Below are 27,013 nucleotides of genomic sequence, written 5' to 3'. Positions count from 1 at the left end.
GCTTTTTGTGTTGTTTATCAAACAGTTAAACAAGCACACCATGTTTTTATGAGCAAGGGAGACAAACATTGATGCACGATCGGTGCGCAGAGGCAGCAACAAATTAAAGTGTGTCCAAAATGCAACTAGCGTGGTAATGGCTGGCATATATCACTTTCACAGTGATGTCCGCGCTGCTGCGCCGCGGCGTGGTCATGCTCTCTTGCTGATCCTGATAACTTTCTCTGTAATTACTCGGTGCCGGTCTGGCACAGTGGACCACTGTCCACTTACTTCTGCTTCACTCCCTCACATTGCTCTTGGCTGGGGAAGAGATAAATCACCTCCATCATCACAATCTAGAGTTCGCTGAACTCATCATCCTCTTGTTGAATTTGTGGTTAATCTCTTCCAGAGCCCAGGAGGACAGGGAAAATACTTAACTTTCACCGAAAAAAGTAACAGAACGACATGCTGTGAAGTTCAATGGAAATTGTTTCGTAAAATCGTACAATTATGAGATTAACTAAGATTCCTATAAAGTTCCTTTAAAATTGAAGTCCATGAACAAATGTTTGATGTTAAAGTAATTTAGCAATTCATTATTAATAAAAAACTATGCAGCCTCTTCTCTAGCACTATCCCTAACTTGTTTTATATATTATTATTATGTTTGAATCTCTGTTGAATTTATTTTTAATAATATCTAACAATTTTATGAAAGATACACGGAGAAGGTAAAAATTGCTTCTGTGCTTCATCATTGAACTATAGTTCTTCCATCAGCATTCTATCAGAACAACTTTATCACTCTGTTCCCATAATACACCGAGTTGTTCATCAACTATGAGTAAACGAAAATTTATATAACTGTTTAACATAACGTTTTCTTAATGAAAATCGTGTATTACCAGTAAAAATTAATTATATAAAGTATTCTAAAGTAAATTTTATCTAAGGTTTACCAAGTTTAGATAGAATATTATCTAAAACATATGTACTATTGTATATCCAAACATCCTTAGTTTTATGTAGAATTTCGAATATTTAGAGCTAGAAATGTGGGGAGATTGAAATGTTGTGTGCACTTGTGGGGTTTTTCGTTATCGTTTTAGTATAGTCTAATACTGACAAGCTGATGGTTTAGAGTTGATTGTAGACCATGAAGAGTTATTGATCCTATATACTTGCAGGATTTTCCTACTAGTTATATTTTATCACAGATTCGTGAAATGCAATGAAAGTGTATTAGGTAGCTGTATCTTGTACTATGGATAAAATATTGGAATACTGTCTGGAAGAACTATTTTATAACAATTCAAGAAATTTAAAACTCTGGAATTTGCTCGTTAGATTTAAAACAGATTCCTTAGTTATGCTGCTAGCTAGTACTTCCTCTTCTCCTTGAACACAGTTTATAACAAATTTTGTTTCTAAAGAACAGAAATAATTCCACACATTGTACATTTCATGTACAACAGAAATAATAATTTGGCAGAGAGATTACTAATCTAATTGGTCTCATTTTCAAATTTATAAACCTTCAGTTATTTCAACTGTTGCCTCCGTTTCCAAAAGACTGCCGTTTCATTTGTGTCTTCACAGATTAAGTTTTACCCTAGATGATCAATATAGTCAAAAAACACATGCAAATAATATTGATCATTTATGGTGGAAAGTGACCGAATCAAACAGTAATATTTGTCTCCAGTGCATCAGTCAGTAATAATGTTGTGAGAAAGACTGACAGATTGATCCTGTGTGGTTTAGAGCAACATCATTCTTCTTTTCAGAAGACAGTAAATTCCAATACTGACAGTGAGATTGATCGGCTAGAGTCTGTGTTTAGTTTTGTTTGTATAGAGAAATACTTCAGCAGGATTGATATAACCTTCTCGTGCAGGGTATTTCCACTGTTTCTGGAACGAGTGCACATGACTCAGCTTAAGGCAGACAGGCAGACATATTGGATGAGTTTTGCTTTCTCTGTCCATCTCAGTTCCCAGATGTTATCAGCAGTTATTATCAGCTCATACAACACTTTCTCAACACATTTCAGTCAACATATCAGTATAATAACTTAATCTCATGAATGGCAATGTAGTGAATTGCTCAATTCTCTCAAAAATAACTCTAATGGTAAGTGGAAGTTGGCATATGTATTAGAATCGGTTACAATGCACAATGATTTTTGTTGAGTTCATAAAGCCATTTTTTAAATGACACTGTAATTAAATAACCAACTGACCATTTAACAAACCAACCACAGTAACCAGTAACCTTGCCATGGTACGTTAATTTTGAAAATGTATCAACCTGAGTAAACTTGGGTGCAACAAAATTGTTTTAATTTGAATTGATCCACCCAAAATTTAAATTTTTGTAACCCATTAGGTAGCAATATTTGCTGTTGTATTTTATCGGTTAAATTTGCATCATTTTTTGAACCTCAAATTCCTGCAATTTGTATGGGCTACCTTTGACAATAATTTTGTTTCGCAGAAAGTTTAACGGTATTAATGTTTTTATTGATGTATTAAACAAATAGTTTATGGATAATTGTTCACATAATATTGATTTGTTGTGATTTTAACATAACTGATTGCATTTGGAGTAATCAAGTATAAGACCTTTACATTTAAAAAATATGTTATTAACTATTAAAAGGTCTTGCATTAATGTAATAAAATTGTGCGTACATGCTATCAATTTCAGCAAAAAAGTACATAGAAATGGTCTATAAAAAAACTTGGATGTTAATGAATTCTACTACAGTAACATTTCTTATTCCAGTTAGTTGTCTCTAGAGTATCTGAAAACAAAACCTAAATGAATTATTTTTAAAGTTGTAATATATATGTTTGTTTGCGTATGTTATAGGTTAATGTCTGATTATGTAATATTAATTATCAAGTTGTTTTTTTGTTCTGTTTTCAATATTTGGTAAGTTCACTCTTTTGAAGGTTATTTCATGCAGATGATTGTATGAATAACCACAAGCCTCTACTCTATTACGGCTGGATTAGTGTGGAGTTTTACCACACCTGGCTGTAAACCAAATCTCACCCATGATAATGTCACAAAGTGTGGTAAAAATATCGCTGTACATTACTGCACAAAGTGCAAAACCTGTAACCGCTTGCATACCACAGACATCTACAGTTAAAATCTAACAGTAACAAGTATCACAGTTATATTTATATAAACTTTATTTCTTCACTTACACGTGATATAGGAGAAAGTATCAATGTTATTTTGAATCTATGATTTAGGTTTCCAATGCAATGTCAGTTTTTGAACCATTTGGGAAAATAAAATATTTAACAGAAATTCCCTTTTTTTCATTTTTGTATGTATCAGCTACATTATAATCAAATTTTGCATCCATTTGTAGTTGGTGAACACACTGATATTGTTTTCATTCTTTGACATTTTATCTCTTTTAGGTTTTTACCCCAAAAAGTTCTTGTTTTTGTTATCAGAAACTAAAATGTTCTAAAAAATCACTCACAATTTTGATTATTTTTTATTAGGTGATTAAAAAATAGCACAAAATGGAACCCTTTAAACACGATTTTCAAAAGTTGTATAAAGATGTTGGTTAAAAAACCAAATTTTGCAGATAGTACAATTTATGAATATATTAGACAAATCTTTTTACCTTTTTATCATTTTTAAGATCTAGTACCTAACAATTAATGTATTTTTATCTAATAAAATTGTGTTTTAAAGTTCACTGACAGAGCAGAAATTATAACATTTATCTTAATTTGGTACCTTCTAAACTCCTAGATCCGTTCCCTATGTATATATTCCTGATTTCCTTATCTATACTATACCAAATTGCACACATACGATGTTTAAAAAAAATTACATCACAAATATAAAACAACCGCCATGAAATATGATCATGGTAGCGTGTTTAATAATAGTTGGTTTACCTGTGTGAGAATGACATTGAAGGACAATGAACACAAACAACACTCTCATCACAGTAGAAAAGGAGAGAGAACTTGCCAGTGTGATGTGAACTTGGGATCTTGAGAACTGGGTTAGTTTGTGTTATGACAAGTCATTCATTCACAGCCGCTAGAAAACACTTTCAATAGAAAAGATGCATTTTCCACATAATTTATTGTCTACGTAGAATAATAATGTACCCCCTCTTCCTTTACAACATGTCTATCCTCTTCTTATCCCCCCCTCTTCTTATCCTCTTTCTAGATAAAAAGATTACCTATTTAGATCAATAATATAAATGTGATGATGTTATCATGAAGGTTCTACAATTAAGTAGACAATTTATTTTACGATTTGAAGATGAAATTTTAATATCTTGAATTAAACTTGACTACTTGCTGGAAATAGTATATAACACTAGCTAGCTAAATAACACACATTTCAACACATATGTTTGTTTAGCCTTAGCTAATTTTTATATTTTTTCACTTGTTTTCAAACTGTTATTTTTAACTAATGACAGTAAGAAGGCTGTAGGCTGCAGTTATAGAGCACAAATTATTATTAATTTAATTTTTATTTTTCTATATTAAGACATTTCAGTGTTATATATTTGTTAAAAAAAATTTTTTTTTAATTGTAACCACTGTATTACTGTTTGATAATGTTGATTTTTAGTAGGTCTTCAAGTTGACATAATTGCTTTCCTATGATAATTCAATTAATACCCTGTTTTATTGGTGGTTTGCGTGTTATATTTGATTTTATGTTTGGATTTACTCATACAAGAGTAGTGAAGCTTACATTTGACAATGTCATCTGTTTTATAGCTGTGCTAAATTGTGAAACGTTTGTGACAAAAAAGATTTGTTTATAGGAGTGCACTTTTTTATTACTCATAAATGAAAATAAATATTAGTTTAAAAGTTTTCTGAGCAAAGTTTCTACTGCAGAAATTCACGTTCTTTTCTGTAGAGCTCTTTCTCGTTCCAACCTTGAATTTTGTTATAATAACGGTAAATTAAGTACACTTTTTTGTGTTGACAATAAAACGGCTGATATTTTGTAGGTGAAGTGGTGTACGACTCCATCATCCAGAACAAGAGCAAGATCAAGTCCTACTGGGAGCAGCTGATGATAGCTGCTGAGTTATCCAAGAGTTCAGCTCACCAGCACGTCTACAGTCACCATCTGCCTCATGCTCCGACCCCAGCTGCTGCTCCCGCCCCCGCCCCAGCTCACACCTCCCCACCAGCCACCACCCCTCACGTAGTCCCGGAGAAGATCCCCAGTCCAGACCTCTCCGAGACAGAGTACTACGACGCCTTATCCCATATCTCTCAAATTCAGGTTGGTTTTTCTCAAGATGCACAACTTTTTTTCAAAATTGATTTTTTCAATAATTCGTATAACAATTCAGACATACTTGAAGGACCTCAACCTTGATCCAATGGTTGAGCAGGCAGATTCCTTGCAAGAACCGGATCGCTCAGCGGTCACCCATCCTTAGAGCAGCCATGCTTGTCGTTTGACTCAGTTATCTTGCAACAACCAACGCTATTGGCAATCTTTGAATTTTATTGAAAAGAAAGATGCAGACAGAAAAGAACTATTTACATACCTAAAAGTCGGATATGGGCACATACCTAATCATCGAAATCAGCCAATTGGAGTGAACTCTTCATACTAAAAAATTCCTTTAAAAGTTTTAAGGTCACTATGAATCAATATAATACAGCCTTAATATTATTTCAAAAAAACTTTATATTTATTCAATTTCAGTATTTGAGATCACAGGTGGTGATTTTGGAGTAAGGGGTAAAAGGGTACAGATCACCCCATTGTTTTTTAAATACATTTTTTACAATACAAAAAAATGGTAATTTTTCAAATCTTCTATTGCCCATACTGAACTAACAAAGAACTAGATGAGCATTGGAAGCTCACACAGTAGTAATAAAAATGCAAAATCATTACTAATCTATTCTGTCAGTTATACATTAAAATACAAAATCATGTTTTCTTGTATTTAATATTCTTCAGTTTCTTTTTGTACAACACTCCTGTAGTGTATACAATAAAAAGCAACATTGGAATGAATCGTGACAGTTACAAAATGTATAGCAATACGAGTTTTGTGTAATTGTTTATAAATAAAAACAACCAAATATTTTTTCCTGAATAGTTTGAAAACAGAAATGGTCCCAAATCAGACTTGACAAAAATTACTCTTTGGCTAAAAGCAAAATATAGCAAACTATTTCTGCTTTTGTCATCTCTGTAAAACATGGTGTTGAATAAATTCAATTACTTCTCCAATATACTTGTCAAATACAGTAACTAGTGTTTATTTACTTGTCACTTAAAGTAAATTTGGTTTTTGACAATGACATTTTTGTGAAGGAAACAAGACTTTTTGGGCATTTGCTACTGTTCAGTGATACAAGTAACACTAAAGAGTTCAGAAATGTAGGTATCACTGATTTCTTGTATCACTGAACAATGGCAAATGTCCGGAAATAACCAGTTTCCTTCAGTAACAAGTGGTTTTATTTATTTTTAAAACATTTTATCACTACTGGTACAGTTAATTTTGGTAATATTTGAGGACCACAAACAGTTTACCTCCTCTCTCCTTCCAACTACAAAATTGTCAAGAATTGGGTGGAATTTAATATTGTAAAGGTTAAAATTCATAATTGTTTTATATGGTTAGCATGTTTACTGGATAATAAAGACTATTATGTAATACATCTTTTTCCCTTGAATAAAACAACGCATACACAGAGTTAACATATATGTATATATATATATATATATATATATATATATATATATATATATATATATATATATATAGAGTGAGAGAGAGAGAGAGAGACTCGTAGAATGTAGATATTATTAATGGTACTTTGGTGTCTTCAGACTCCGGAGTTGACTGAGAAGAGCGCAGGAGCTGAAGGGCTGGTTGAGACTGTTGTCCAGAGAGACATCCGACTCCAGAGGGAGAGGGAGTTGGCACTAGCAGAGGAGAGGCAGAAGGCTCTTCGCAGCACTAAGACTCCCATAATGACCAAGACTGCACAGCCCACCTCCTTGCCCACCCCCACACCCGCCCCCGCCAAGGAAGAGGAGCTACACCGCCAGCACGACGAGGCGTACCTCAGCATCCCGACTACGGACGAAGGCAACTTCTCCGAGTACGGGAGTGAGGACAAGGAAGACAACAGCCCAGATGAGAGGTGTGTAACGCTATGATTTTAAGACTTTTTATTACCAACATAAATCAAAATAAAGTGATTATTTATAATTAAATATAAATAATTTATACTTAATTATTAGTATTTAATGTTAAGATAATAACACACTGATGATTGTAAATTAATTAACTGTAATATGAATTGAAAATTCAATGCAAAGCTAATAAGTTTTGTCACGTTTTGCTAGTGAAGCCAACAAATGTCCTATACGCTCTTGCAGTTGGTCATACAGAGGATGTACTGTTTGATCTTGCAGCTGGTCATAGATAGGATGTCCTATATGATCTTGCAGCTGGTCATAGAGAGGATGTACTGTTTGATCTTGCAGCTGGTCATAGAGAGGATGTCCTATATGATCTTGCAGCTGGTCATAGAGAGGATGTACTGTTTGATCTTGCAGCTGGTCATAGAGAGGATGTCCTATATGATCTTGCAGCTGGTCATAGAGAGGATGTCCTATATGATCTTGCAGCTTGTCATAGAGAGGATGTCCTATATGATCTTGCAGCTGGTCATAGAGAGGATGTACTGTTTGATCTTGCAGCTGGTCATAGAGAGGATATCCTATATGATCTTGCAGCTGGTAATAGAGAGGATGTACTGTTTGATCTTGCAGCTGCTGGTAATATGGAAGATTTCCATGACAATTTATGCTTAAATACAGAAAAATATAGTTATGCCAGAAACTAAAACTTAAGTGTACTTATTAGTGATATATCAAAGAATTATTTTGAGAAGATTGTTTTACTCCTAAGAGTAATCCTATCCTCAAGGTGTTGTAGGATGGAAAAGGATAATACAATTTGTTTCAACATTAATACATGCATTGATTACAATATTACTTTGCATCCAGCGTAGAGAAGCCATCCTTTTAATGAGAAGTGCAATAAAAACAACATTTACTTATCATAGTATGGTATGGTAGAATATTATGACATTCAGACTGTATTTAGTTGGTATTATCAAAAACTTTAAATTAAATGTTATAATGTAAGTTGTCATTTTAAGCTACAAACAAATAAAAATAGTATGGTAAAATTGTGTGTTTTTCCACTAAAAAAATTTTTATGTCATCCAAATTCCATACATAACTGCAATGATTGTCTAAATTTTGAAGTACTTCGTAGTAGAATTTGTACTAAGTAATTGAACTTAGTCATAAGAAAAATTGAGTTAGACATTGTAATAGTTTAATTTGGACTGCAGATACTGCGGTGTAAATGATGTCACTATTGATTCTTTCTAGTGGATGGATTAGATAACCTTATCATGGGCTTATTGACTTTATCAAAGCATATCTGTCTTGCAAAATTTCAGCCTAGTACCTGTACATTTTCACGGATGGCCATACGATAAGTAGACGTTTCTTGTTCATTACTCAGTGTTCAGTGACAGTTTTTTATCCGGTGCAGTATTTTAGTGTTGTTTCAAGTTGGGGCCTACGGTGAGTATTTTAAGATTCCTAGTTATGTAGAATAAGTAACAACAAAGTCGTTTTTCAACCTCATCCGCTCAGGAGGTGACCGTGTTGGCACATTGTACTATAATACAAATGTGGCGTGGGAGGGGGGGTTGCCAGAGTGCCACCATCTTCCATGTGTCACGATGTACGTAACTATGACAGAATCGTATTGTGTCCCCAATTACTCTACCATTTTATGGACTTCAGTTCCAATAAACGCTAATGAAAGTTTTATACCTCGAGATAAGGATTAAAACCTCTAACTGATTGTGTTTTGACTCATGCAAGAAACAATGACTCACTGACTCATGTAACAAACATTAAAGCTGAGGTGGGCAGGTGACCTTGAACATTATAGGTACAGTCCTTCCAATTTGTCTGATAGTGAGCCTCTTATCACTCTAGTACCTGTGATAAAGCTCAAGGCATTCTGCTGTAATGACTATGTACTGGAATTTTTTAAAAGAGTAGTATTATTTTCATGATTAAAATACAATAACATTATAATATCTCTTATTATTTGACTAATTATAAATAAATTATGTAACATAACAATATTTATTATTCCACTTGTGTGTTGAAAATGTTGTTGCACTTGTATTACAGTTCTTATTACACTATATATTGTATTAATTTAGGACAGATGGTATTATCAAATTTGAATGAAAAAATGTTATACAAACATTAAAAGTGTAAACAAATTAAAGCCTAAAACCCAAAGGAATTGAGGCGGCAACCATCTATTTATAACTTAGAATTGTGAAACCATTGTACTATCTCAAAATTAGGGTAATATATTTGTTTTAGTTCAAACTTATGTCCTTTCTTTTTATCTGTATCTTTTAAGGAGATTCTAGAATTTGTAGACATAATCTCACTTATTTTTTCAACGATAGATTATAATCAAGATTTAACCAATTTTAACTTTTGAAACACGTATTGACTTCACAGAAAATAACGTTAAAATACTTAAAATACACTGTTCTCATTGAAATGTATTTGCAATTAAGATTTCTCTTATTGTGTGAGTTTTACATTTTAATAGTTTTTTTTTATTTTTGTTTTCTTCTTGTTCTTAAAAGGTATTGTTTATGGGGGAAAATAGTTGTATGTATTTCTGTGATGATTTGCTAGAACTGATTGCAAGTAGTTCTAGGTAAATGCATTTATTTTTTAGTATTTTCAGAGTTTTTTTAGGTTGCTCTTTACCTCATTTAATATAAAATATTTTATTTTGTTTTTTATGGTTGTTATTTCCTTTCCAAGAATGTAGTGTAAAGTAATGAGAAATATATTTATAAAATATGGCATCAGCCCTTTACATCCAGCGGCAATCATCCTCAGACCTACTCTCTTTCTGGGAGACTGCAATTTATCTGTTCCTCCCATGGCATCGGCCCCTTTACATCCAGTTTCATCCATCCTCAAACCTACTTTAAATCTAGGAGACTGCAATTTATCTGTACCTCCCATGGCATCAGCTCTTTACATCCAGTTTCAACCATCCTCAGACCTACTCTCAATCTAGGAGACTGCAGTTTATCTGTTCCTCCCATGGCATCAGCCCTTTACATCCAGTTTCAATCATCCTCAGACCTACTCTCAATCTAGGAGACTGCAGTATACCTGTCTCTCCCGTGGCATCAGCCCTTTACATCCAGTTTCAATCATCCTCAAACCTACTCTCAATCTAGGAGACTGCAGTATACCTGTCTCTCCCGTGGCATCAGCCCTTTACATCCAGTTTCAATCATCCTCAAACCTACTCTCAATCTAGGAGACTGCAGTATACCTGTCTCTCCCGTGGCATCAGCCCTTTACATCCAGTTTCAATCATCCTCAAACCTACTCTCAATCTAGGAGACTGCAGTATACCTGTCTCTCCCGTGGCATCAGCCCTTTACATCCAGTTTCAATCATCCTCAAACCTACTCTCAATCTAGGAGACTGCACTATACCTGTCTCTCCCGTGGCATCAGCCCTTTACATCCAGTTTCAATCATCCTCAAACCTACTCTCAATCTAGGAGACTGCAGTATACCTGTTTCTCCCGTGGCATCAGCCCTTTACATACAGTTTCATTCATCCTCAGACCTACTCTCATTCATAAAGACTACACAGTTTTTCTGTTCCACCTATGTCATCAGTCCTTTGCATTCTGTGACAATCATTCACAGTCCTCCCCTTACTCAAGATGACTGCACAGTTAGTATATTCTAGCCAAGTTACCAACTCTAGAGGTCTTATAGTGGTCACCCTCTGTTCTGCTATTCAAGAAGAAGAATGAGCGGTTTGTTTGTTCCAGCCGTGTCACCAGCCCTGTCGGACCAGCGGGAATCACTTCCCATCACCGAACACAGTCCTTGGATTCTATGAGTTCTGGGCACAGCTCAGGCTCAGGCTTTGCTTCTCATCCTGATCTAACTATGACGAAAACTGAACGCCGACAGACTTTCGGGCCAGTTAAGCCCTTGGACGAGCCTGAAGACATTGACCTTCTCACGTTTGTCAAGTAAGTTGAATTTGTGTTTTTCTAAACTGTTTATTTATATAAATTTAACTTGATCAATTTCAATTTTATTATATTCTTATATCGCTCCAATAATATTTTCTTGCATAGGAGGATCAAAACGATCCTGTTGGCTTAAAAAACATTTCTTACTAAAATTTACTTTTTCTTGCAGCCTACTGGTCCTTAGTGACGTTTTGATCGTAAGTGTTGCGGTTTTGTGTGTATTTGTGATTTGTTTTGTGCCTATTAGTTGTGTATGTGTATGACTTTTTGTGCTGCTTGCTGACAAAATTAATCCAACAAAATTTTGATTTGTTAGGTATTATTTTGTTTTGGCCAAACATTTAATCACTAAAAATTCTGACTTATTTTTTTCACTCGCTTTATTTCATACACAAATTATTTACTTTTAATTGAAGCATAATACATTTCACAGCAGCTTTAATTGTGTTGTGGGCACCATTGTCAAAGCTTTTGTCGTTGTAATTTAACCTGGTGTTTGTTTAATTGTAGTAAAGTAGCAGTACTATAAATTCAAATGCCTCAGCCGTTCATATAACTGTAGAATTTTCCACTAATCGAAAAAACATACTAAAAATGAACCGTAATGTTGTACTTAATATATTAACTACCTCAGACTAAACAAAATTAATATGAACAATACAAAGTTTTCTTCAAAGAAGCTCTGGGAACACAATGAATGGTGCAACTAAGTATGAGATCTTGTAATTATGAGATCACTAAGCAAGCAATCTACAGAAAAAGTAATTTCGAATTCAGTAGGTTGTGTAGACATATAAGGTCCATTTTTACAACAAATGGTAGAAATGTTTGTGGAAAATTTTAAATCCTCGTGGTTCTAAAATCAGGGTTGAAAATCATAAACACACAAAAATACAGCTGTTCTGAATTTGACAGAGTCTCAATATACTTAGTTTATTAATATTTACTTCCCTACTCTTTGGTTCATTGTAACCGCTTAAAATGTCATAATCAGCAACCATGTTTCTAATGTCTGTATTTAAGTTGGTTTCATAAAAAGAGCTTTATTCTTTGTAATAACTACTCCAGTAATATTTATACGATTTGGGTAACAATTATCTTGCTGCACAAGATAACCCACTCAGTATATGTCTGTAACACAGAACAGCACCCTACAGGTTAAGTATAAGAGAGGACCATATAGTCCCAAGTTTATGTGGTAAAATAAAGAATTCACTCATTCGTTTTATACAGAGATATACCGAAGTACCAATAGTCTCACCTCCCCTTAATCTTATTTTGGGAGTAATAACTCTCTGAGGACGTTTTTGAAGAATTTTTTAAAAGGTTCCTCCCACTTCCCCAAACTGCAGGGGCAGTGAGTAACTTAGATACGTTTAACGCGATGAGCCATTGAATGATACCTGAAATCAAAGTTTTCAATGAGACAAAACCAAGAACTTCAGGTAATTTTTTACTAGTTTTTATTTGTTCATTTTTTTTTTTAATTTATCTTACTGCAACGTACAGTACTTACAACCGATCTATGACGGTTAGTTTATGAACAATATCTTTAGATTTTCCAATTACCTCCACTCTAGTGATTGACAAACCTGATTTCATCAATGGATTCAGTCACAAAATACCATGTAGACTTACAATCTTATCTGTCACTTATAAATCGGATAGATCGGGTCTTATCAATCAACTACAATAAACACTTACATTAAAAAATTCTGATAAATGTCAGCACTTTAAAAATTCCAATGGGTTTATGACTAATGGGTTCTGCCTACCTGAGTATCCTACTGACAAGTGAAGGATCACCAGTTCTATCCAGCCGTTTGGTCAGTGTTCAGGTTCTTTTCTCGGCTCTTGAAATGTAACTGTATTAAGTTTTTGGTTCAGGAGAAGTTACAAAGATGTAATACTATTTTCTTGCACTAGTTTGTAAAATGGTTAACAGTTAACTTAGAGCGATCTTCAAAAAACTCAAAATTAAAATTGGGAAGTTTCAGTATCATGTATTGATTATTTATATCAGCAAACATAATTTCGCATTCAACCATTTACTTATTTTGTATTCTTTGAATTGAAATAAAATTATAAACAAATTTCACAAAAATCAACCACTTCTCACTTGTATTAATTTTACTCACTAAATTCTACTACAATTTGCAATTGATTCGGATAGTGATTTTTATTATTTATCAATATTAGACGAAACGAAGCAACAATTGCGAACTATCGGGAATTTAGCTGAGTATTCAGCTTTGAAATGTACATTACTCTATTACTACACAGGTATCTGCGGTTTTACACTCTTTGGTAAAGAGATCTCACCAATCAAACTGTTAATCTCAGATTGAGAGACATATTAAGCACACAACACTTTAGGCGATAATTCACAACAGGGCCAAAACAAACGTGCTTTGATAATACTTTAAGTAATATATTCTGAGTCTGCATTGAAACTCAAAATCAAATGTAGAAATTTGGAAATCTAAAAAAATGTTATCAGAAAACTATGGGGATTAGAGTATTGCCAATTTATGAAAACTGCAAAGCAGATTCTGGATGTAGAAATATCTTTAACAGGGACAATACTGAATCGTTTTGTGCGATTTTCTGTGAATAATTCTTAAATATTTGCTCCACTGTACTCTAATAAGATCTGTAAAACATTACTAGTGTGTAGCGAAACATTGTAGTAATTGTGAACATTACTTAGGACCAATACTCCAAGTGTTTTGAAAGACCAATCCCTGATACCTGAACCCCTCGAAGTGGAGGTGCGGAACTCAGAGTGTGAGTCCGGGTAAGGCTTCTCTCACCGTTGATATGTTCATACTAACTCACTAATCTGCCTCTGCCTTGTGCTAGCTTACTCACAGCTAATATCATTATTGTACCTTAAAATGTCATTCTTATTTACAGGTTAAAAATCAAGGTTCGGTGTGGACTTAAAATAAAAACTTACAGGCCTTGTGTAGTAGTTGGTATCTATACGTGCTAGACACTTCAACACATTATTTGTTGGAGGTTGTAGCTTTGAGTTTGGTGTGTCTAGAATCTAAGATCTGTCAAATACAGCTTTTTAATTCTGTGCCTGTTTGAGGAGTCAACAGTTTTTCTTTGTTTTAAAATTGTATTATGTCTCTTCCAAAAGTGTTACTCTCTCATTAATTTTTTAAAATTTTCAAATGCTCAAAACTTATACATTCTGTATTTTTGTGCATCCGTTTAGATCTATGTCACCTCTGTTTATTTCTTGTTTATACCAAATTATAGAGTTTCAGCTAGGATGATTTTATAAAATCTAGATCAAAATTTGAATTTCCAATTCTGAAAAATTTGGTACACTATAATCGTCCACACATTCTGGATCCTTTCAGGAATTTTCATCTTCCTGAATAAAATAAGTGTAAAAGTGTTGGCTTTGAAGCAGTTATGTTAAGCATAGCTGTCTACAGTAGGAAGGATACATCTTCTTTAAGCCTAGGTCCAGTTGCCTTTATCCAAATTCAGACCAGAGATCACAGACTTCATGTTCTATTTCTCCATGTTGTCAGAAATAAATGCATTGCACAATTTTTGAGGTCCTCAATATGAAAAACATTTATGCAGGAATAACAGCATCATTATTCAGGAGGTGGTAAAAAAGTATTCGGATTTTATTTCACGCAACTCACAAGTTACTGTTTTAAATTGCTATTAGTCTTTAACTATCCTCTTTTTGGAACATTAAAGCGATGATTTTCTTAATCAAAGCAAGCCTGTCCTCATCATAAGGACAAGCAACCGAGAATTGTTTGTAATGAGAAGCCATATTGAGCTTTGAGACTGTGTTGGACAATAAACATCAAACCCCCCTTCCCCTAATTGTAAGTATGAGGCTTGTTCGGAAAGTGGGTTGCTTTAATAAATTAAAAAATACAGGTAAATTTTCCAAATGACATTTTTGTTACAGCAAGGAATAAATTAAGATATGACTAACACTAACACAGTGACTGCTGCGTAACATCATCTGAATATTACATAACCCAAGTTACTTGAGCAGAATACCAAGTATGATCATGATTAACACTAGCTCTGTGATTGGCTTTTTACACTGTGTGACTATCACAGAATGTGTCACGAGAGAGAGAGAGAGAGAGAGAGAGAGAGAGAGAGAGAGAGAGAGAGAGAGAGAGAGAGAGAGAGAGAAATCTTATTGACAATCTTCAAGATTGAAATGGCGTCAAACAAAACATTTTTTAAAACTGATAAAAGACATACAGTTAAAAAAATTAAAAAAAGTTCACAGTTAGGAGTCACGGTTGTGACAGTCCAGGTACTCTTCCACACTGTAGAAGGGGTTGATCAGGAGCCAATGGTGTAGCACCGCCTTCAGCTTCTCAGGGTTGGACATCTTAATATTCTCTGGCAGATGGTTAAACAGTTTGGCGCCAATGTAAGAGGGCTTGCCTTCAAATCTTCTGCTGTGATGCGTTGGTAGGTTGAAGTCACGGGCACGACGAGTGTAGTGTTGGTGGGAGGTCTTCATTTCTTGGTGGACTGATTCTGCAGGCTGTTGTCACCACTTCTAGAATGTAGGCATTTATTACAGTAAGAATTTCCCACTCAACAAACGCCCGCCTGCAACTCACCCTCCACCCCAAGTCAGCCATCACACGCACAGCCTTTTTCTGCAGCACTAAAACCCGCTGCAAATTGCGTTGTGCTGTGGCACCCCAGAGCACTATGCCATACTTTATGTGGCTGTCCAGAAGAGCCGAGTAGGCAGTTTTAACCGCCTCTGTTGTGCTGACAGCTTTAATGCGTCTCAGGGCATAAATACTACTGCTCAGCTTCCTGCAGAGGACCTCGACGTGCTCATCCCACTTAAGATTGACATCCAGTGTAATCCCTAGATGTTTAATGGCTTGAACAGAATCGATGTTAGGGATTCCAGCAACTTCTTCTTTGTTCTTGCCCATTATGAGCTGTCTGGTTTTACCTTCATTGAACACTAGATCATTTCCAGAACAGTATTCGACGGCAAGCTCGAGGGATATGAATGACCTCAATTCTAGCTCTTCGACATTTCTGTTGGCTGCCACCAATACCGTGTCATCGGCATACATGATCGTTTTGGCAAAGTTCTCTATGTGCGCCGGAAGGTCTAAGGTGAAAAGTATGAAGATGACCGGGCCAAGGACGGATTCCTGAGGCACGCCCCTGGTCACTGGGAGTAAAGATGATCTGACAGCCGTAAGTGTTCCATTGATCTTCTGCCTCAGTTTAACGAGTTGGTCCCCGACCCCGCAGGTAACTTTCAAACCAGGACAAAGCCGCGTTTTTAAATCCAAGGTTTTCCAGTTTGCGCAAAATGAGATCGTGACTGAGACAATCAAAGGCTTTACTTAAGTCAAGGTAGATGCTGACAATATCATCACCATCCTCAAGGTGTTCAAGGATGCTCTCCACCAACTCAACCAGAGCTGTCATCGTTGACCTCTTCTTACGAAAGCCGTGTTGGTTCTCTAAGTCGATGTTGTTTTTCTTCAGGTGATCTTCAATCCTGGCCAGAGCGACCTTCTCGATGATCTTGGAAAAGGTAGACACCAGGGAGATTGGTCTGAAACTCCCAAGCTCGTGCTTGTTTCCTTTCTTGTGCAAAGGAATTACTTTGGCGGTTTTCAGTCTACTGGGAAAGCGACCACCGACAAGGCTAAGGTTTATTATGTGAAACAAAGGCACCATCAGTTCGTGTAGACAGGTTTTGACGATCTTAGAAGAGTACTCGTCAAGTCCTGATGAGGTCTTGCTCTTCATTGCACCGACGATCCTCCGAAGTTCACTCTCGGTCGTTGGTTCCAGCTCTGTCATTGGGAAAGCAATGGTGGGCATGCTAGGTCTGACAGTTCCTGACTTGTCCTGTTGACTGCTCTTCAAGGTTTCTTCAGCAATTGATGTGATGAGATATTAAATACGAGCAAAATGTAAAGCTTATACTAAATCTGAGATTGCTTTTTAACACTGCCTGAATACAACATAACCTAAATCACATGAGCAGAATATCAGTCAGGTCATGACTAACACTAGCACAGTGATTGGTGTTTAGTACTACCTGAGTATTACATAACCTAAATCACATGAGCAGAATATCAGTCAGGTCATGACTAACACTAGCACAGTGATTGGTGTTTAGTACTACCTGAGTATTACATAACCTAAATCACATGAGCAGAATATCAGTCAGGTCATGACTAACACCAGCACAGTGATTGGTGTTTAGTACTACCTGAGTATTACATAACCTAAATCACATGAGCAATATATCAGTCAGGTCATGACTAACACTAGCACAGAGGTTGTTGTTTAGTACTACCTGAGTATTACATATCCTAAATCACATGGGCAGAATATCAGTCAGGTCATGACTAACACCAGCACAGTGATTGGTGTTAAGTACTATCTGAGTATTACATAACCTAAATCACATGGGCAGAATATCAGTCAGGTCATGACTAACACTAACACAATGATTGGTGTTTAGTACTACCTGAGTATTACATAACCTAAATCACATGGGCAGAATATCAGTCAGGTCATGACTAACACTAGCACAGTGATTGGTGTTTAGTACTACCTGAGTATTACATAACCTAAATCACATGGGCAGAATATCAGTCAGGTCATGACTAACACTAACACAATGATTGGTGTTTAGTACTACCTGAGTATTACATAACCTAAATCACATGGGCAGAATATCAGTCAGGTCATGACTAACACCAGCACAGTGATTGGTGTTAAGTACTACCTGAGTATTACATAACCTAAATCACATGGGCAGAATATCAGTCAGGTCATGACTAACACTAACACAATGATTGGTGTTTAGTACTACCTGAGTATTACATAACCTAAATCACATGAGCAGAATATCAGTCAGGTCATGACTAACACCAGCACAGTGATTGGTGTTTAGTACTACCTGAGTATTACATAACCTAAATCAGATGAGCAGAATATCAGTCAACGATTATCACTTGCACCTGAATGGCGTTTATCGCTGGTAATTGTAACACATGGTACTTGAGTGAAACCTTAATCAGTTCACGAATAAAATTATTACTGTGATTGTTGTTTAATACTACCTGAATGTTACTTAACCTAACCATACTTAGAACATATCATTCATCGTTCATGACTAACACTGCATTGGGGTTTAACACTGCTTGAGTATCACTTAGCCTAAATTGCATTAATGGGTCATTTTGAACTATTTGTTACCTTGTTTTAATGTATTGCCAGATTTCATCCCTTTTAATGTAGATAATATGAATTAGTAGTAAATCTCAAACTTATTTTTACTTTCACATATTATGCTATTTCTCTCTTTTTATGTTAATTGATTGTTACCAGTCCGGTTTTTAATCACACACAATTAATTATTTTTCAAATTTGAGTTTAGATTCTTTCATAAATATCTGCATACAATAATATTTTGTTCATTGAAAATGTGTGGTATAGTTTAATTGTAGTAACAATTGCAAGAGAAAGAGACTGGTTTGGAATGAGATATTTCATGATACCTGTTCTGTCATAAGTTAAATTTTTTCATTTGTTACCCACAGGTACCTCCTAGCTATTTATTACCACTTATGTACTAAACGGTTCATGATGTATTTCAATGAATATGTATTAGAAATGTTGTCCTTACTTTCCCATGACAGGTTAGGTTTGTCCCAATAAACGTAGTTAGTGCAAGTTCTTATTAGTTCTAGCCGTCAACTCCTGCCTTATTGATGGTTCTATAGTACCATATTATGGAAGGAATGGACCACTTTAAGCATTACAGAGGCATTTTTTAATATTTAATAACTTTATGAATTTGAGTTTTTCTTTCTTGCTGTGGAAAATAATTTTTTTGGTTTTTAATGGAGACATTTTCACAAAACACGTAAATGATTATACTATGCTCATGAAGCTATTTAATTAATTAATAAAATACAGTATTTTAGCTTGCAGTAATGTTACTTTTTTTTTCAAAAGTTTTGGTTTCTTATTAGTGTGTGTGCACTTGATTTTTGGGATGAAAATGTAATAAAAGTTACTAAGCCTTAAAAATAAAATGTATTGTTAGGAATATAAGTAGAGTAACTAGAGATAGTTAATTCAAGCAAAATTATTTTTACAGTTTAGCAAGTACTTTTTATTAATGACAAATTTAATTTTGTTACAAATAGTATAAATACCTATCAAGGTAATCCTACAGTTAAAATATTTGTAAATGTACTACACTTTATTCACATGAGCTATTTGGAACTTTTACAGAATATCAAACACTTCAAAATAAAATGTTGTACAAATAATAATTTGTTCAATAGCAATAAAATATTATTGTTCCTCACAATACACTAATATGTCATGTAAATTGACTATTGTTAAATGTTCAATGATACACTGTTCTCATGATATATTAAATCCGAATTGAACACATTTTTAGACATGAAAAAGAGACCCCGATTGAGAGGGAAATCAGACTTGCACGAGAGAGGGAGGAGGAGTTGAGACGAGAGAAGCGTATCTCTGCAATTCCCCTGGCAGTGTCGCCCTCTACCAGCATCCCACCAGCGGTCATCCCCACTCCTCCACCTGCGGTAAGTGCTCAAAGTCTAGTCACAACAAAGTAACAGTTTGTCAATGCCACTGGAATTTCTAGCCAACTTTTTTAACCCAACAACTGCCAACTAGATAACCTCTGTTAGCAAAGAACCCTATTTAATAATATATCGTTATTTTAATAAAAGTCTATTTTTGTAAAGTACGAAATGAATATAAAAATTTAATCTTTCTCAAATAGTAGGTAGAATACTTTTTTCGTTTGTTTTCGGAAAGATCATTAGTATGAACGATTGTTTTAGTTTTGTACGAATAAAACTGCATTGAACAACGGAACACACTCTGTATATATTAAATATCTATTCCTAACTGTATGAAAAAAACTGCATTTTTCAACAACAACGTCAAATACAGCTTGAGTATCGAAGTATTATTGAACTTGATACACTAGTCAATAGATCGTTTGTAAACAAAGTGGCTTTATCACAGCAAAATTTGACTGTAATGTCCGTGTCGGTCACCGATTGTTGGAACGATACACCGATGTGACGTTTACAAGTTATTTAGATTAAAGTTAACTGAACAAACCCTGTGTTAAAACGAGTGCGCTTACCCCTTGTATTCTTATTACAATAGTTTAACATGTGCTTAGAAGGATTTTTCATTAGTATCTCAGTATTCAAAAAAAAATATATTTTACGTAACTTGATTTTTTGTGCCCATCAAATGAACTACTGAACTGAACTACTTAGTCCTACATTTGTATTTCCCACTCCCAGTACTGGTTGTTAGGGAATCTTAATTGTTTACCCATAGTTTGTTCCCACAACAACAAAAGATTACAATCTTAGGATCTGAAGTTTTAACCCATTCGCAAACATGTGTTGGCTACTAAACAGTATTGACGTTACAGAACGTCATTTTATATTTCTCTAAAAAATAGTAGCAACAGAACTTCTAATTTTGAATATTTCTGTAAACAAGGACTTTTAAATTTCTTAACATTTTTATTTTAAAGTGTGATATTTATAGGTATAGTAATAACAGGAACAAAGCTGCATGGTTGTGAATTTAGAATGAACGAAGAGAACTATTTGTGTATGAAATGCTGTTGGGATTATTCTGTTAGTATAGCACTTGTACTGTGTGGAAAGAAGCAGTAGTGGTCAGCTATCCCTAACCTATGACAACTGCTCTTAGTTTCCCACATAAAATCTGTCAGCCGCTTCTAACCTTCAACAAGCAAAGAGCCTCTTTCCTGCGTAAACTATTGTCAATACAAACTGGTGTGAAACACTCTTTGCATTCTGCATTCATCTGCATTTACTGTGCTGGAAGCAGTTACTCTGTGTTTCTCCCACATTCAGAATAGTTATTTATTCGTTTAGAAGACATTGTTCAGTGCTTTTGTGTAATACCTTGGGTATTGTTTAGTTCGTATACCCTTACTGTTATGGAGGTATGAAGTAATGATGTTCTAGAAGTTTTAAATGTTAATCATTGTAGTTTGCAAACGACAATATTTGTACAGCAAATGTAAAATTGTGAGCAGTTCCTTGTTTAAATGACGTATCTGGAGTTTACGTTGGTACCACTGTTCTACGCCTCTCTTTGTGTTATATTCAGATATTCAGCTGTTTCGTGTTGGTACTGTGTTGTTATCAGTTTTCCTTTGAAAAATTGTCGTGAGTTTTTTCTATTTTGGAAAAAAGAAACTCGAAGTGTTTGTTCTTTCTGTACCAAATTTGACTTCAGTAGCACCTACTTCCATTAGCAATTACTTCTACATGGGTAAAGTGTGTTGTTCTTTTGCTTACTGGATTCAAGTATTAAAAATATTTTTTATGCGTACCATTTCTAAATAAATTATTGATTGTTTGCCTGTGTCAGAAACAATAATGGAGCCTCACACAGAAAAACTATTAATAATAAGGATCATGAAAAAACTAGTAACAATCAATTTATGATGAAGGATAACTATCCAATTTGCCCTTCATTTGAGGAAAACAAGTTTTATACTAGATGAGTCGGTGATTAACGCAAAAATTCTTGTAACAGTAGCTTCTCTTTGTTTCAAGTTAATATTCTTTCCTTAATAAAAAGTTTGATTTTCATGATGATTTTCACTTATTTCCAGTTAAAAAAATATTTATTTCAGCATCAGCTTTCGAATGGTTTGATTTAATCCAGTAAGTAAAGCTACTTCAAACACAAGTCTTTTCTATAGGGTGTTTATGGATTTTCCTCAGCTATTTATTGGGATTGAAAATGTGAGATGTGTGTTAAAAATGTATAAAACACTTAGTTTTCATTCGCCCTGTGTGTATTGTAACGCAAAATTTATTTTTTTAAGTATTGGAAGTTCCAAATTCACACTTTTTTTATTTACTACACTATCAACTGCCTTATTACAAAAGTATAAATCGTTATCTTCATCTCTTTCAAAATTAGAGTAAAAATACAAAATTTAAATATCATGAAAACAATTTATTTTACAACAAGTTATCATGGACAACATTTTTATCAATCCTAAATACAAACTTAAACTGCTTAAATGTTAAGAACCAATAAACATTTAAATAAGTTATCATGGTTTTTTATTGCTCAGTGTAATGTTTTCTCATGAGGGATGGATAGGTCAAATTATAAACTAAATTTTCTTGATGAAAAATCTCAACTTTCTACAGCAAAATTCAAGTAAACTTTTACATAGGTTTCTATTTTACCTATCAAATTCGTTATCTAGTTTCTAAGATTGTAGTAATGTTGCTTTGGTTAACCAAGTTATCCTTTTTATACATCTTGATCATATGTGTAAAATGTTAATGAACATAATGCAATAGACAACTAAATGTTTATATACATACAGTTTGTGTTTCTATACATACACATACACAGTGTTCTTGATATGACCTCAATAAAGCTTGCTTAATTTTTGAAATAAAACCACTTTGTGAAAATCACAAAACATGCCTTTTATATGAATATTTTACCAACTGATATTTACAAAAACTAGAATTTCTTTAATTGTTTTCTATTGGAATCAATTTATGACATTAGTAAATTCATCTAATTTCATGATCTGTCTATTGCCAACAATATTTTCTCTCCGAAAAATGAAAATAATTTAATTTGAAACATTATATACTGAAATTTAACAATTTGTACTTTTAAAGAGTTCCTATTCTTTATTCTATATCATATTATATTTATTCTATAAAATTATTGATTTTGTAGTAAAGTGTGAAAGGTTTTTGTTGTTATTATAATTGTATGTATAGTAAATAATTTATGACTTGGAAATCCTCACAATTTGTTTGTTTATGTACGCTAAAATTTTACTAAATTATAATTCCTTTACTTAAAGGAATCATTTATTGTACACACTGTTTAATTTTAGTAATAGTTTTTTCAAATAATTTATAACTGAAATTATGTTCAGTTTTTCAAGAAAATATTCTTGGCAATCAGCTGATTCCGAACAATGTTTGATTTACTTGTATCATTAATTTATTTCAGGGAAACTATTGTACAAGAAATTCTAGCTTTGTAGCTATATTTTGTGTATATTCAACCTCGAGCTATAACCTTAAGATTAGTCATTCTACAGTTATATAAATTCAGTATCTTCTAGTACTTCTATCCGGTACTTAGTTACAGATCTCATTTGTCTTGTTTTGAGACACGTCTTGACTCGTCTTTTGAGTAGCTATTAGATCATCAAGATGTTCTTTTATTAAAATTATAATAGCACGTGTAAATATAACAAGACAGAGAACTACAGCTCATCTAGGTGGCAAAGGACTGGCACTTTAGTGGGTGTAATTGAAAGGATCTATACTTTTACATTATACATTACAGTATTCTTTGCAATAAATATTAGTACAATATTTCACAGTGATTATTCATGTTAATTTACATGTAATGTTCATATATTTAACTTTAAATGCTGAAGTACTAAAAAACAATGCAACTTGTGGTTTTGAGTACAAACTACAATACATTTGTAAGGACTTAATATACATAGTAATAATTTGGCCCTTTATTTTACTTGTACTATTGTTTTCACAGGCCAGGTCTAGAATCCACAAAAGTACGGACACTCAGCATATGCATGTCTCCGTCCAATGTGACATTCTTCTTCAGAAAAATGGGATTTAGAATGATGTAAGTTTTTGCATGTACAGGAACCTGAAAAGAAGGTGGAGCCTGTGCGGCGTGCAGCTAACACACGTGTGTCACCTGCCACACAGCGCGTGCAGCAGGAGATCGAGCAGGCTACTGAGAGGGAGAAAGAGCTTAAACGTTGGACTTCCGAGAAGGTGACACATTATTTCTACATATTTTTAGCACATAAGAAAAGCATGATTCGTAAAAAGATCACAAAAAATAATAAATAATTACCGTTAGTTTCATGACGCAACACAAGACACAACAATAACCATGACTTTCTGGTTTTAACATTCATATTTTGGAAAATAATCGTCACATTTACTTTGATACAATATTGCTTAACATCAAAACTACATACAAAACTTAGCCAAATATATTCTTGTAATACACAACAATGACCTGTGAATTTCCCTTATATGGACAACATGGGAATTTTACACATTCACACTATCTCCTTATAATACTTTAGAATCAAGAATCAAGAATCTTTATTGTCATCCCACAAAACAATGTATTGACAACGTCAGAATAGCACTAGTAGGCCTAAATAAATATATAAATATGACCAACATATAGGAGCACATAAATAAATTAAAAATTAAAATCAAAATTTAAATTTAAAATTCAAAATTCAAAATTAAAATTTAACATCAAAAATTAAATTAAAATTAAAATAGCCTACAACAAAAGAGTTTATAAATCACATGGCACATAAAAATCAACATAGCAAAATTTACATGAAAATGCAATCACTTATACTACAGGAATAAAATTCTTCTACAGAATAAAAAGCTTTTCCTTTTAACCATTTAGTCATTGAATTCTTAAAATCTTTACATGAAATGTCTCTTACAACTAATGGTAACTTATTAAAGAGTTTTACGCCTAAATAAAGATATGCACCGTGTGTTTTAGATAGTCTAGCAAACGTCTGATCAATAGAATGTTGGTTTCTAGTATAATGATTGTGGACTGAGCTTCTTAAATTAAATAATTCTAAGTTTTCTTTTACATACGATAAAATTTGTAAGATAAAAATTGAAGGAAGCGTAAGTATATCATATTCTATAAAATATGGTTTACAGGTGTCACTATAGCTAATATTAAAAATTGTACGCACAGCCCTCTTTTGGCACAAGAAAACCTCTTTAGCACCACTAGATCCATCCCAGAGAAGGGTGCCATACAGAAGGTGAGAGTGGAAAAGAGCAAAATAAGCCTTTAAAACTAAATTACAACTAGTACAAAGTTTAAGTTTCTTAAGTAAAAAGATAACTCTACATAGACGAGCACACAAGGCATCAGTATGTGCTCTCCATGTAAGCCTTGAGTCAAGATGGAGACCTAGTAACTTAACAGACTTATTTACAGAGTTGACACCTAGGTTAAATATTATTTCCTCTGACTTATCCTCATTAACTCTTAGACTATTTGCAGTAAACCAAAGGTAGGATCTCTCTTTCATATAGTCCATCATAACAAGATTAAGCTCAGGAAGTTTACTAGAACACATCAAAGTAGTGTCGTCAGCATATAAGATACTCTTGTTTGGTAGAAATTTTGGGAGGTCATTAATGAAGACGACGAACAAAAAGGGGCCCAGGACAGAGCCCTGGGGAACCCCCCTAGTCACTCTCTTGAGATCAGAGTTCTGGCCACTTAGTTTGACAAACTGGTACCTATCAGACAAGTAAGAACTAAAAAGAGATAGTTCAACATCTCCGAGTCCATAATGGTTAAGCTTTTCAATGAGTTCTGAGTGAGGTACAATGTCAAAAGCTTTACTAAGGTCCAACAATAAAGTGCATATCTCTTCTTTGTTTTCAAAACCATTAATAATATAGGAGACAATTAATAATATAGGAAGCTCAAAACAATTTAATCAGTAAAATTCACACTAGTAAGATTCACTACAGAGCCACATTTTAGTGAGTGTGTTGCACAAAAGGGTTTCTATTGTGCACACTCCATTTTCACAATGAACAATCTGTGAAGTGTGCAGTTGATGCTTACTGCCGATAAGGAAAATGTAAACTCTCCCTCTTTTTAATGGTAAATTGTTCAGTCAAATGTGTCAGAATCTATTTCTGCTTAACATCTGTTTACTGCAGGTGGCTTTCCTCAGGGAGTCGCAAATATTTTAAGACTTTAATAGTGTAAGTAATGTTTCGACCCGGTGTGAACCGGAAATTTGTATCTTAGTTTAACAAAAATGTTTGGTATACCCGTAACTCATTATGGTTATGTACACAATGAGTTGATGTCATGAACTTGATACACCATTAGTACTGACGACGCATTTCACTGAGCGTCTCCTGTCTCACTTTTGCTAGTTTATTGGTGTTTATTATAGTGTTGTATGGTACTGCACAATATACTGGGTGTCTCAGAAGTACTGCTGACCTTAAATTTTGAAAATATTTTTTTTCCTCTTGGGTTTGTGGGGGTAAGTAAAAGACTATTAACAACCTCTTTGTAAGACAACTAATTTTAAAGGTCTTGGATAACGAGGAAGAAGAGTGAAAAAGTGGACTCCAGCCAATATACGTTCAATTGAAGGTAGAATTTCAAGATCTTTCATTTGAGGTATTGGTCATCCCATCAAAAAACATTTTTTAGTTGCTCCCTAACTTCCATTTTGATATAGAAGTTAAGCAAATGATTATTGAAAGCAAATGAGGATTACCTTAGGACCAGTGAAGGTTTTTCTGCTCGATTGTGAGCAATTTCAGAATGAATTTCGGACACACGCAAGTCCTGCCCAAACTATTATTCAAAATTTCTTAAACAGTAGTTTTTGTTATTCTGAGATCATTTTCAAGTTCACTAAAAGTCTTTGATGATCACCTTCAATCGCAAGTCGCACTCGCTTGATGTTTTCCGATGTTGTTGTCAGTGAAGGTCGGACACTGTCAACGAGGGTCACTGTCAACAGATGTGTGGCCATTTTTAAACCGCCATACCATTCTTTTATCTGTTTTTGTGCCCATACTTTCATTCCCAAAGACTTTCTGTATTATTTCAATTGTTTCCGTCCAACTCTTGCCGAAATTAAAGCAATACTTGATGCAA

General features: G+C 34.1%; 1 protein-coding gene across 4 annotated transcripts in view; it reads left to right on the top strand.

The window, feature by feature from the left end:
- LOC124369909 (nascent polypeptide-associated complex subunit alpha, muscle-specific form-like) overlaps positions 1 to 27,013 on the top strand; it is a 183,801-nt gene that overhangs the window by 147,046 nt on the left and 9,742 nt on the right. For 3 of the 4 annotated variants that reach the window (XM_046828080.1, XM_046828081.1, XM_046828082.1), the window contains 6 exons: positions 5,009 to 5,289; positions 6,865 to 7,181; positions 10,967 to 11,173; positions 13,887 to 13,973; positions 19,653 to 19,806; positions 23,956 to 24,090. In XM_046828080.1, coding sequence (XP_046684036.1) covers positions 5,009 to 5,289; positions 6,865 to 7,181; positions 10,967 to 11,173; positions 13,887 to 13,973; positions 19,653 to 19,806; positions 23,956 to 24,090 — 1,181 coding nt within the window. The remainder of the gene's footprint in view (positions 1 to 5,008; positions 5,290 to 6,864; positions 7,182 to 10,966; positions 11,174 to 13,886; positions 13,974 to 19,652; positions 19,807 to 23,955; positions 24,091 to 27,013) is intronic. The other variant, XM_046828079.1, reaches the window with a different exon arrangement.

This window comes from Homalodisca vitripennis, chromosome X (genome assembly GCF_021130785.1).
Source record: "Homalodisca vitripennis isolate AUS2020 chromosome X, UT_GWSS_2.1, whole genome shotgun sequence".
Taxonomy (NCBI): Eukaryota; Metazoa; Arthropoda; class Insecta; order Hemiptera; family Cicadellidae; genus Homalodisca; species Homalodisca vitripennis.
The sequence above is the reverse complement of the archived record's forward strand: the minus strand, read 5'-3'. Positions and strand labels throughout refer to the sequence as shown.